Genomic DNA, 13,018 nt, shown 5'->3' with positions numbered 1-13,018 from the left:
TGAAATTAAAATAAAGGTTGAAATTCTTGTTAAAATTTTGATGAAGTGCTTAAGTCCCTTTTCAGAGAATTTTAGCTCAACACTGTTCTTAAACGACATCCATTTAAAACAAAACAATATTTGTCTAAAATTTAAATGTTATACTATATGTAAATTATATATTCCAACAATTCTGCAAGCTTACTCGTAAATTAGTTTCATCAAATATTTGATATAATTGAAAAGCAGAGTTTTTTTAAGGAGACAACTTTTGATAGCACATTTGACGTTTTATAGTTCACTTGTAACATTTTCCAATCAATTCTTAAGGGAACCCTATACTACAAATAACTTTAACATTTTAAATTCGATTAAAAGTGTGTCATGATTTCTATCAAATTTATATTAAATGCAATACGAGCTCTTTTCCAGAAGAGTTCTATTTCATAAAAAATGTAGCTTTTAAAAAGTGCTTCAAAAATCAAATGAGATACAATTTTTGATCTTAGTTTAATATAGATAATAACACAGATAATATTTTGCCTTAAATTTTCAAATAAAATAAAAAACTAAAGCTATATATATTTCTTATTACTCAGGACACACTTTGAAAATTTTGTGTGGAAATAAATATAAATAAATTCAATAAATTCAGGTGACGTTTGAAAACATATTACAGAAATATTTTAACAACATAACTAAATTTTATTTTAAATAAATAATCAAGTCCAACAAATTCTTAAATATTGTCATTTATTTCTTTTATCTTTGCTATTAGCTATAAGGCTATCAATTTATAAATGACAGTTGTGGTTCGACATTTATTTTATGAAATATAGAAAACATATTTCATTAACTACAATTTATACATTCATTGCTACCGACTGCATAATTTTTTATAGTTTTCATAAACATTTATTTCCCGAAAACGGGATAAGGTATTTCGAGTCCCAGAAATGTAACTGAGTGCTTATGTGGCGTAGGGCTTTCATGATGGTGCACTGATTTGTGATGAGAATGTTGTCGATAGATTTTGCTAGGCTTTTTCGTGGTTGTCTGGGTTGTTTGAACTGTTGTTGGTTCTTCGGTTGTGGTCGTCTCGGTAGTTGTGGTAAGAGCATCGCTTATCATCTGCGCCAATGTGTCGTTTTCGAAGCTTATAAACGGCACCTCGACAGCACGAGGCTTGCGTTGGAATTTGCTCGTTTCCAATTCCTTAGATCCTGCAGAGGCTTTGTTGCGTTTGTCTGAAGGATAGGCTGCTACATTGGGCGCATCCTCAAGGTGCACCGCATCAACGATTCTTTTGGGGCGTTGAACAACCGCAGCATAGGCAGCGAGTCCATAGAGAACGACAAGTCCAAGCAATAAAATTCGGTTCATTATTCAATGCGATTTGTTCTACTGGTTGAGCCAATGACAACTGATGATTGGTACTGTGGCATTTGGCTTTTTATACAAACACTAGACTACTTACGGTCACTGACCACTTTAAAGAAAATAGTAGTCATGTGCTTCGGAAAACAGTTGGCACTTGTAGCTGGAAGCTTAACTTATTCCGGTACCAAGCACTGCAGGCTGACTCAAATCGGTGGTGCCAGTACTTGGGGCTCGACTATAAAAACGCTGGTATGTGTTGCTAGAAATCAGTTCACTCACTTACCTGGCACAATGCATACCTTCACCCTTTTAGCTCTTTTCGCTTGCAGTGTGCTCGCTGCTGCCATGGCTGAGAGTGCCAGCTCGGAGACAATGCCTACTCCAGCAATGATTGGCGATCTGAGCAAGGCGGAGGATGCTGCTCAGAAGAGTGCTGCCCTGAAGAAGGACGCTTCAAGGTCTGCCCGGGCTAGGGCGCCAAAACCAGCGCCCGCGAAACCAAAACACAAATCAGCTGACAAACATAAAACCCGCAAAAACTCGCGCAAAACGAGATCCGTCATTGATTTCTTCTTTGGTAAGAAATCGTCGACCACAACAACAACGGCAACAACAACAACAACGCCAGTGCCAGCAGTGCCGTCGATTGAAAAAGTGAGCGGCCTCAATGAAACGGCAACTGTAAATGGCACCGAAACCACAGTAACCACAAACAGCACCGCCACCAGCTCCAATGAAATTGTTCCGAAGCCACTAATTGAAAAGGCAACCAAACTTGTGGCGCTCGAGAGCCTGCATCACGATAATGTTACACATATGGCCTGCGGCGGAAAAGCCAGAACAGAAGCTAAGACCAAAGCTGAGCTCATTGCTCTGGATAGCGTGAACGGAACCACTGTCAGTGGTGCTGTTGTTTCTCCCTGATCACCTGGTAGTTCCTGAAATCTGACAACTCTATTACTTTTACAGTTTTTTGTTTTTACAAACATAACATAAATAAAGAACGTAAATGAAAAAGCACGAGCCCTAAATTATCAGTTGTTGTTCTTGTATATACTTTATTTATATAGCGGCTGTATTTATCCATCGACGATATTAACTCGTTTCAAAAATCGAACAAAAAATTATGAATACAGCTTTGCTGCCGAAAGTTTTGGAGTTTTCAGAACTATAGATTTTGAACGTACACGAGTATTTTACATTGTCTAAGCACTTTAAAAAAAAACGTCACAGTAACGTTTTGAAAGACCCTTATAAAATTAATTAAATTAGAATATCAAGGCATCCGAATTGTTATTTTAATAGTCGTTCAGACAAATTTTTGTGAAATTTTTCAAAGACCAGCGCTCAATGCATCCCAGCAAACAGCAAAAACACACTTTTTCAATTTAATTTTATTATTATTATTTTTACATAGTCCTGCATTTCTGCAGCTTTTTAGAAATCTAGTGTTAGTGGAGTGATGGATGCTAGATCCTTGTATTATATTAATAAACGAGTTGCTTTTTTTGTGTATATGTTGACTATTTATTGTTGTAGAGATGTGCAATGCATTAATGTGGATCTTTTCTTTAAACAGAGTATGTTTTTGTGTATCGCTATGTAGGTGTGGCCACAGAGATGAGGGTGTCTACCGCTTCTTTTGCTGATAGAGTATTTTTTCCATAGAGCAATGTTTTCATGTTTTTGAACAGGTGAAATGTTAATTTCATATATAGGGTAGTTACGGCACAAATCGATGTGTCAATCCTACACTTTCAACATCAAGCAGCAGTCGTAATTAATTTTATGAAATAGCTCTTCTTTCTTGGCCAAATATGGCAGAGTTTTTTTATGATTTATTACCAAGCAGCCCTACAAATAACAATTCATGTGGGTGTACAAATATTACTTGGCTTTTGGCATTTTCTTTTTTCAAGAATGGAAAACATTAATTCTTTTATTTTTAAAAATCAGCAAATGCGTACATTTTGAGGCTTAATCCAAGTGGCTGAGCCATTTCTTTCTAGTTCTCTTTCCTTTTGATCATTTAGCATTTAACATCATATTGTTAATTTTGTCAATAAATAAAGTTCTTAATAATTATACGAAACCTATTTCCCATTAATGGTTATGAAGTAAGTTATTTATGTATGTGTAGGAGCAGTCCATTGGCAGTTTACTTGCATGACGGATGCACTTCCATTTTAGTGCCAGATGTTTTAGTTTTTTAGGAGGCTCGGACCGACTATAAAGGCACTGGTCTGTGTTGCTAGAAATCAGTTCACTCACAGCAGCAACCAGTAAACCATTCACTTACCTGCAACAATGCGTACCTTCACCATTCTGGCTCTTTTCGCTTGCGGCGTGCTCGCTGCTACCATGGCTGGGAGTCCCAGCTCGGAGATGATGCCTGCTCCAGCAATGATTGGCGATCTGAGCAATTCTGAGGACGCTGCTCGAAAGAGTGCTGCTCTAAAGAAGAATCCCTCGAGATCTGCCAGTTCCAGAGCACATCAAGTAATAAGGCCCAAAACAACCGACAAACGCAAGCCAGCACACAAGAAATCGACTCACAAGAACTCTCGCAAAACAAGAGCTGCCATTGATTTCTTCATGGCTAAGAAATCCTCGACCACAACAACAACGACAACAGCAATGCCAGTGCCAGCAGTGCCGTCGATAGATAACTTGAACAGCCTTAATCAAACGGCGACTGTCAATGCCACAGAAGCCGTAATAGCCTCAAACGTCACTGCTAGCTTACCCATTGCTGCTTCTAAAGGTGCTGCTGCCACTCCCTGAATACTTTATAACATTCAATGTCCATGTGAAATGTGAAATATATTACAATTAAAAGAATCATATTCAAATATGCATGGGTTTCACTTCTAAACTTGTTAATGAACCATTTTTATGGTAATGGTATTCCTTGGGGATTCAAAAATTCAATACCCAATACTTGTATCACTTATTTCCCAAGACCGTTATGCAAATCGTTTAAAAAGTTAAGAAAAACCTTAACACAAGGTATAAGTTGTGTTGTTTCATTTTTAATTCTTGCAGTGTTTAAAGGCTTGGAATTCTAGACGAGATGTCTATCTATCTAGATAAATAAGTAAATTTTTTTTCTGCAATTAACCAATTTTGCTTTATATTTATTTTGCATATTTGGCCTTAGAAGTTTTAAGATATTTGGTTTTAAAATTTCGCTGCTAAAATCTAAAAATAAATTTAAATTTTACAACCACTTATTTATATTTTATTTAGTGGCATTGTTATACTGATTACAATAGTTTTAAAATAAATCACATATTTCTGTATAAAATCAGTATCTGAGCTTTAAAATAGAGCCCAATTTTTTTTCAGTGAAGTTGGTATATTTAATTCCAAGAAAAATACAAATTAAATTCGTACAGTAGTCATTGTCTCAACATTATTAAATGTCATGTGATTATCCGCCTGGAAGTGATAATGGGACGGTTGGCACTTCTTCAATTGTCTTCTAAGAAAAATATAGCGGCTTGAACTAGACAAATCCACACTCGAAAAAAGCATTTTTCTACATTTTTGTAGCTAACTTGACTCGTAAATAAATTTGTATGCTACATTTATTTATTTTATTTTTCCATAATTAAAGTTAAGGTACATATTAGTAAAAAGCTTTTTTCAAAGTTGTAGCTTACAAAATTCAGGTATAAATTATGCCTTGAACAAAATTTGAATACGATTTTGTTAAATCTAGCGTACTAAGCCTTTCTGGAGAGGATTGTTAAAAATATTAAGACGCAAATGCTTTTCTGCCTCGTATATTATACAAACTGCTTAAAATGATAATGATTTAATAAAGAAATAAGTATATTTTATTAATATTTCTCTAATAATTTGTTTGCCTTTATTTTCTTGAGAAGCCACATTGAAAAAAATGAGAACGTTTCACCATTTGTGTTTTTCAGAATAGGCCATGAATCAATAACACAATAATAAAATGACTCGTTCGCCAATACTTAGTAGTACCATAGCGTTGTTAATGCTCCTCGCAAGTGTGTTTTGTTTTAAAAAAGTGAAAGCTGCATGTGTTGGTTAGAGAGCTATTAACACTGACCGCGAACGCAGACTCCAATAAGTAATTGCTCGCATCGGCTCGACTATAAAAGAATTGGCATGTGTTGTTGGAAATCAGTTCGCTCGGAACAGCAGCCAGTAACGCAAAGAACTAAGCCTACCATTAACTGGAACAATGCGTGCCTTTATCCTTTTGGGTCTTCTTGCTTGCGGCATTGCTGTTGCCACTCTTGCTGACAATCCGAATCCGGAAACAATGCCTAGCCCAGCCGTTGTGGATGGTATTGTTGAAAGGAGTGCTAATTTGAAAAGAAAGCCAGAACCGACGAAATCGGTGAAAGCATTTTTCGGCGCTTTTGGCAAAAAATCTACAAACAAGAGCGCCCGTAAAACAAGATCTGCGATTGAATTCTTCAAAGCCAAGAAATCCTCCACCACAACATCTACGACGACATCGACGACCACGACTTCCGTGCCTCCAATTCCCTTAATTGAGACATTGAACAGTCTTAACCAAACGGCAACTGTGAACGGCACCGTCCCTGTATTGACCAATAATGATATAGTCTCTTCTAACGATACAATTGTCATTTCTGAGAAGCTAAAGCTGCAGTCTTAACTTAAATGCAGCCGAAAATATTACTAATAAACAATGCAAACTGTGTCCTTATGAGCAATGGTGCTATGTTTTTATTTATTGATTATGATTTGGGCAATAAAGCTGGTTTTAAGATTAAATATAATTCAATATATCGAACTTATGTTGATCTCTGGACAGTTTACCTCTGTTTGTTGTACTGAGCTGCGAGAGATTCCATTTATCAGACTAATGTTTTTAAATGCAGGTATTTCAAAGAGGATGTTACTGCAAAAAAATAAATGTGTGTGATTGTTTGGTTTGTTATTTAGAATATTTTAGCTTTGTACCCTTCAACCAATCTTTGTACCCCTCAACCAATCAAACATACTTTATTCGATTCTTCTAAATCTTTTATGCTCAATGACAACTATTTGATAAAGTGATCTGAAATGTTCGTTCTTAACGTTTGAGTATGGTATTAGCTGTATTCATAAAAAATAAGTCTAGGTGTAAAGTTTAAGCGACAGTGCTGAGATCGTCATGATAGCCTTGTGATAAGTTTCGTAGTAGATGATTTATATATTTTCATTAAGCCGATGTGACTAAGAATATTAAAAGCAGAAAAAAATAGTATGTTTATTTTCCATAGGTAAACTTAGTTCCATATATTTTTCTCTAAAAAAAATGACCGCCTTAACATACATACGAAAAAATGTCTTCAGTTTAGCATAAATGCTTTAAAAACCGCTTTCATAAGCATCACAGGCAAGCCCATGTTAAAGTTTATTTACTTGTATTATGCCTTTATGAGTTTTCAAACTTTGCTTTGAATTTTCTATCATTGGAAGTGTTTGAAATAAAACTATTAAGACAAAATGAAATTCGGTAAAACCTTTGAGTCCCATTTGACGATGGAATGGCGGCAACAGTACATGGACTATGTGGTATGTGGAGGCTGCGATTAGAGCTGCAAAAATAATCCATGCAGAATCAATCGATCTTTAACATTCGATCGATCTTTAACATTCTTTTTGCTAATAATCGATTAATCGTATAAGGTCAAATGCATACTTGAACTAGCTATTAATGATCATAGAAAATTACAATAAATTTGAATTGTTCAGATAAATATATTTCTTTTTGCAAAAAAAAAAAAAAATCGAAATAGATCGAATCACTCCACATCGAATATTTTGCAATATTCTGAAACTCACTTAAAGCGTTTCTATCACAGAAACTCAAAACGATGATACGGCAAGGGGTTGAAAATGCTCCGAATCCAAAATCGACCAAACAATACGATATCGATGCCTATTTTCGTGCTTTTGAGAGCAATTTCTTTATTGTCCTCAAGGAGGAGTTGGTGAAAGTGAACAATTTCTATGCGGAGAAGCTGGCCGAGGCGCGTCGTAAGCACGCTCAGCTTAAAATAAATCTGTTCGCCACGGTACGGGTGCCTGGACAACTAGCCGATACCCGCAGTAGTCTGATCTCTGCCTCGGTGGACGTTAAAAACAAGCGGAATAAAACACGCAAACTTCGATTTGCCTATAGCGAGTTCTACCTGAGCCTCATTCTGCTTCAGAACTATCAGAATCTAAATTTAACGGGCTTTCGCAAGATATGCAAGAAATATAACAAATATTTGAAGTCCTCGGCAGGCACATTGTGGTTCGAGCAGAATGTTGTCGGTGCGCCCTTCACTGATGACCGTCTCCTGCAACAACTGATAAACGAAGTGGAGGAATTGTATATAAAACACTTGGCGGATGGCAATCGAGCCAAGGCAATGGCGAAATTACGTGTCCCGCCTCTGGGTCAACCAACCCCGCCAGGCGTTGTCTTCTGTGCGGGCTTGGTACTTGGATTATTTATTGTGGGCGCCCTTACATGCATCGCATCGTGTAGGTACTTCAAAAGAGAAAACACTGGGTCTTTATCATATTTTCAATTTTTGTGCAGACTTCTACTTTCGGGACAGTATCCAGAGTCTCATGTATTTGTACCGTGGACAGTTTGTTTGGATTCTCTTTTGTTTCTATTTGACCATCAATGTGAAGGCTTTCCAGAATGTTGGTGTCAATCATGTACTGATCTTTGAGATCGAGCCGCGTCATCACTTGCAACCTCCCACCTTTCTCCGTATATCAAGCACTTTGGGCTATATATGCACTTTATCCATATTGGCTTTTATTTACTACAAGGACTTCGAACTGCAGGATCCGTACATCTTTCCATTGGTTCCGGTGGTAATTAGCTTAGTATTTCTCTTCAATCCCATTCGAATTATGAACTATCCGGCACGCCGCTGGCTGATTCGTGTCTTTGGACGCGTCGTAGCCGCCCCATTCTACTATGTGCGATTCGTGGATTTCTGGGTAGCCGACCAGATGAACTCCCTAGTCCTATGCATAGTGGATTACTACTACCTGATGCGCTTCTATTGGCGTTACTGGAATCACTACGAAGATATCTTTTATTTCGAGCCGGACTACGTAGTCCCTTTACTGCGTGGTTTTCCTGCCTGGCTCCGACTAGTTCAGTGCCTGCGTCGTTATCACGATAGCAGTTCCAAGTCCATAAGCTATCTGTTGAATGCCCTTAAATATACCACGACATTGATGGTTGTCCTCTTCTCAACACTACAGATGGAGTCAAGTGGTGAGTGAATCTTCGATGGAGAGGGAAACGAGAAAGTTTTATGGTTGTTCCTGCTTTCAGCAAAGTATTCCTCTATATTTGAGAATCCATATACTTGGCTGTATTTGGCGAGCGCTCTTGTTTCAACGATCTTTTGTACAGGTTGGGATTTATTGAGAGACTTCGGTTTATTTAAAATATGGCGCTGGGATAATTTCTTACTACGTGAGAAGCTCGTCTATCCTAAGGTCAGAAATGATCTCTTTTCTCGCCAATTCAAAAAAGTTATTCTATCTTTTTCAGTGTTTTTATTACTTTGTCATGTTTGAGAATGTGACAATACGTTGCTTTTGGGCGATCGAGTTTTATTTAGTTTACAACAATTTCGTGCTGCCATATAATTGCAAGACATTGGCCAGTTTTTTAGAGGTCACACGTCGATTTTTCTGGAACTTTCTCCGTTTGGAAAATGAGCATTTGTACAACTGTGGACGTTTCCGGGCCACCCGAGACATTTTTATTGCTCCGTTGAATCCACGCCAGGAGCAATTGCTGGAACGCATGATGGACGAGTCGACATTGCAAGCATCAAAGGGCAATGAAAGTCTTAGTGAGGGTGAGGATAACGTGCTGGATAAAAAATACTTTTAAGTCAAAAATACATTCAACTGAAATGTCCAGCACATTCTATTTTAAAGTTAGCAAATTATTAAAACTAAATATGAAATAAATTTTAATATTTAGTTGAGCTGCCTCAACATTGTTTCGAAATATATTGTGCTGAAAATGAGTATACAAAATTGGAAAATTGGAGGTCATTATTCAATATCTAAATTAAAAATTGTTGTGTAATAGAAGGCTCTGCTATCTCTTGAATAACTTATTTGCTCAATTAAAGCTAAGCCGTTTATTCAACGCTAGTAAAATAATTTTCTTTGGTTTGCACTAAAAAGTCTTGAAAATGTGAATTAATAACTACCAATTAAATTAAAAAATTATATCATAACTCATACTGTTGTCTTCTACACTATTTTGGGTAAAAAATACCCGAATACAAATAGTAATGGCCAGTTGACTATTAATACTTTTAGTTTGTAGACAAGCCAGCTGGTTACTTTTCACCTTAGCCGCAAAAAGTGGAAGAACTATTTAAAGAGAAAGATCCGTTAGATGGGCTCATCATCCGCACCCAGTATAAAATATATATTTTAAGACTTTGATCTCTTTTTAATTGCAAGTTATGCCCATTTGTAAAGTTTTCCAAACAGAAGTTATGGTCAGACTGGCAAGAAATATGCACAGAAATTGGTAATGTTGCTTCAAATAAAACTAATATTAATTCTATACTTGAACGTAGTATTCTGTTAAGATTAGTTTGGGATTTAGTTTTTAAAGTCGTTTTGTAAAATTACAAATAATTGTGTGCAATTTATTTGCATGTCTGTCTGTAGCTTAACAGAGAAACAAAGACAGACATTATCGATCCATCAATCCATTCACGTGTTTCGGCATTGTTGGTAAAAAAATAAATATAATATTACAATAAATACCATAAACAAAATACAAATATTTTTGAAACGCTTTATTGCGCTTACCCAATTAGCATAAAAATCCAATTAGGGCCAATTAAAGATGAAAAATACGAAGCGAAACGAAAAAATGTCGAGCTCATATGGATAATAGACATGCAATGGCATGGATAGCCATGCAAATGCGACTACTACGGTCGTCGCGGAGTGTAATCCGGGCTGTACCGAGTGACCCAGAAAGAATTTAAATCAACTCGGCCATAATTTCTGCTTACTTTCTAATCTGTTGATAATATTAGCGGTCATAAATTTCGCGCATGCATTCATACATTTTCTGCATAAATTTTATTTATTCGCCAGCGCTGGAATCTGAAAAATGCGGGCGGGTGGGTGTGGCAGTAAAGCTGCCCACGTATATACGTATGTTTTGGGCACTTTACAATGCTTTGGCATTTTAGCGAAATTAAAAATATGGCTAGCAGGCAGCAGCTTCTCAAGTATTCATTCATGCAAATTCATTAAGTTTTTTTTTTGAATTTTTTTTTGCATGTTTGCTGCGCCATGAATGCAAAAGCTGCACAATAAGCGGACAGAAGCTAAAAAGTAAAGGAAAAATAGTAAAATACATAGGAAGTTCGTAAGCGGCACATTACGTTACGTATACGCCATCGTGTACAACCGCAAAAGCTAAAAAATGGCAGATGTTGCGAAACTAAAGTGGTTCGGTGTTTTACAACTCTTGCCTAGGCAGCAGACGATTGAGTTTTCTTCATTTTGTGTGTGGTTGGTCGGACTTTCCCGTTCGTGCCCGCTCCCCTAACCACCACACTCGCAGCTTTCCACCTTTTTAGCATTGTGGCGGAAATGTTAAAGCGGCGCATGTCCAGCCGTCTGAAAATGAAATGAAAATGTGTAAAAAATACTGTGCAGCATATTCTGCATGTAAATGTGTGTGTGTGTGTGTGTTATTAAAAAAACAACGTAGTAAATTTAAAAAAAAAATTGCAAACTTTCGTCTGTGGTGGCGGCCAACGTGAAAGTCGCCGCCATCGTCTTGACTGCGGTTTTCCTTGCGCAGCTTTTCATATTTTTGCGTACGTTTTTCGCCATTTGCTTTTGTTTTGTGCATTTGCCGCTTTTTTAATTTCTCAACAAGCTTTTTGACGTCAAAATAAGCGTAATATTTAGTTGTACTTCAGTGAAAAGCGAAACATAAATAATGAAAGCAAAAAAGCGGAAAACAACAGAGTACAGAGAAAATGTTTGCCATGTTGCGCGCCCGTCTGGAAATAAGCATATTATTCTGCAGTTTTCTAGTCTATGACTGGTATTTGTGTTTGCTTGTTTCTGTTTCTGTTGATGTTGTTGCTGTTTCTTGCTTTTAATTATGCAAGCGGAAATGTTAATTTCGGTAAAAGAAAATCAGCGAAGTTGCCTATTTTGGCAGCCTTTTCCACAAACAAACAAAGCGCATAGAAGTACGCGAAAAATATAAATAAAAAATAGTAATAATAGTAATTATGTGTTTTAGTTAATTAAGAGCAGTCTCTTTTTTAGTTTCTTTATACAAATTTTTGAAAAACAAGAAGCTTATTATAACTACTATTACTCTGTTTCTTTACAGGTAAGAAACGCTGCCATCAATTTAAATACATTTCATTAAAATCGAGGTAACGTAAGAGCATTACTTACTATCAAATAAAAAGCACATTGTTGCAAAGATATTATGAAGTTCAATTAAATATGCCATGAAAATGAATAATACTGATGCCTGGATGCCTTTGTAAGTCAAAAACTCTCTCTGATTTGTTTATGTGAATTAGCAAAACACTTGTTTTCAATTGGGAGATACTCTTGTATATAAATCTTATATGTTTTTTTTAGATTTTGGAACAATATTTGTTAAGCATTGGCTTCTGTAGAAGTTTAGAACCATTTTCAAAACGTATCTGAACCACATGGTTATTACTTGGTCAGTATACCAAATTTGTATAATTGTAGAGAATTACAGGACTACATTTTTATTTAAAGCACATGAAAAATAAATAACATAAAACTTTTATTTAAATAGCATGTAAGATTAGAATGAAATAAAGAGGTCAGCAAGTTGTCGTCAAAGGCAGATCGAAGAATCCGTTTGAGAAGTAAGCAGTCGGCTATTAAGCGTTACCTAACATTCAAATCCTAATTAATACGTATTCAAATATATTAGATTATACGCAACAAGTTTTTTGCTTCACATTTACATTCAATTCTAATATTGTTGAAGATTAAATGGTATTTGAATTCAGCCAAAGATTGCCAAACAGTCCAATAATAGTCTATTCGATACACCTTTAAAAAAAGTGAAATAGTAAATAATATTAAATTCTGCCTTAAAAACAAATACCTTACCAAATAGAAAGACAAATAAATATATAAGAAAAGAAAAACAGACAAATGTCATTAGTAATGATGTCTGCCAATTGTTTAAATTGCCCTTTCATTAATATTAAAAAAAAAACACCAAGTTATCAGCTCGAATGAATCTCTGCGCCAATTTAAAGCACATTTTCGTATTACGATTTTTACGATTCAACCACAAAAACGGCCACTTTATAATGCCATTATCAGAGAACGAGCATGAAACCAAATGGCTCTAGACATAAACAAACGATTACTTCAAGTTGTCTATAAATTATGCAAGCCAGACAGAAACGCAAGCAGACAGACAGACGTGTCTATAATTCTTATTTTTATAGTTTCGCACAAAAAAAAAGGCGCACAATCGAGGCATGGCCTTAAGCATTGGGCCGCACTTGTAAATGTGCTTTTATTTACTAACGTTTTATCATTTTTAAAACCTTTTCAATATATTAACTGTCAA

General features: G+C 36.0%; 1 protein-coding gene across 1 annotated transcript; it reads left to right on the top strand.

The window, feature by feature from the left end:
* The first annotated feature begins 6,858 nt into the window (after window positions 1-6,858).
* Window positions 6,859-9,354, top strand: LOC115632820 (xenotropic and polytropic retrovirus receptor 1 homolog). The gene is made up of 5 exons (XM_030530072.1): window positions 6,859-6,927; window positions 7,218-7,887; window positions 7,946-8,644; window positions 8,705-8,871; window positions 8,927-9,354. Exons 1-5 carry the CDS (start codon window positions 6,859-6,861, stop codon window positions 9,272-9,274), a joined length of 1,953 nt encoding a protein of 650 aa, XP_030385932.1. The 3' UTR covers window positions 9,275-9,354.
* Window positions 9,355-13,018: the final 3,664 nt, after the last annotated feature.

This window comes from Scaptodrosophila lebanonensis, unplaced genomic scaffold (genome assembly GCF_003285725.1).
Source record: "Scaptodrosophila lebanonensis strain 11010-0011.00,11010-0021.00 unplaced genomic scaffold, SlebRS2 tig00001415-arrow-pilon, whole genome shotgun sequence".
NCBI lineage: Eukaryota > Metazoa > Arthropoda > Insecta > Diptera > Drosophilidae > Scaptodrosophila > Scaptodrosophila lebanonensis.
The sequence above is the reverse complement of the archived record's forward strand: the minus strand, read 5'-3'. Positions and strand labels throughout refer to the sequence as shown.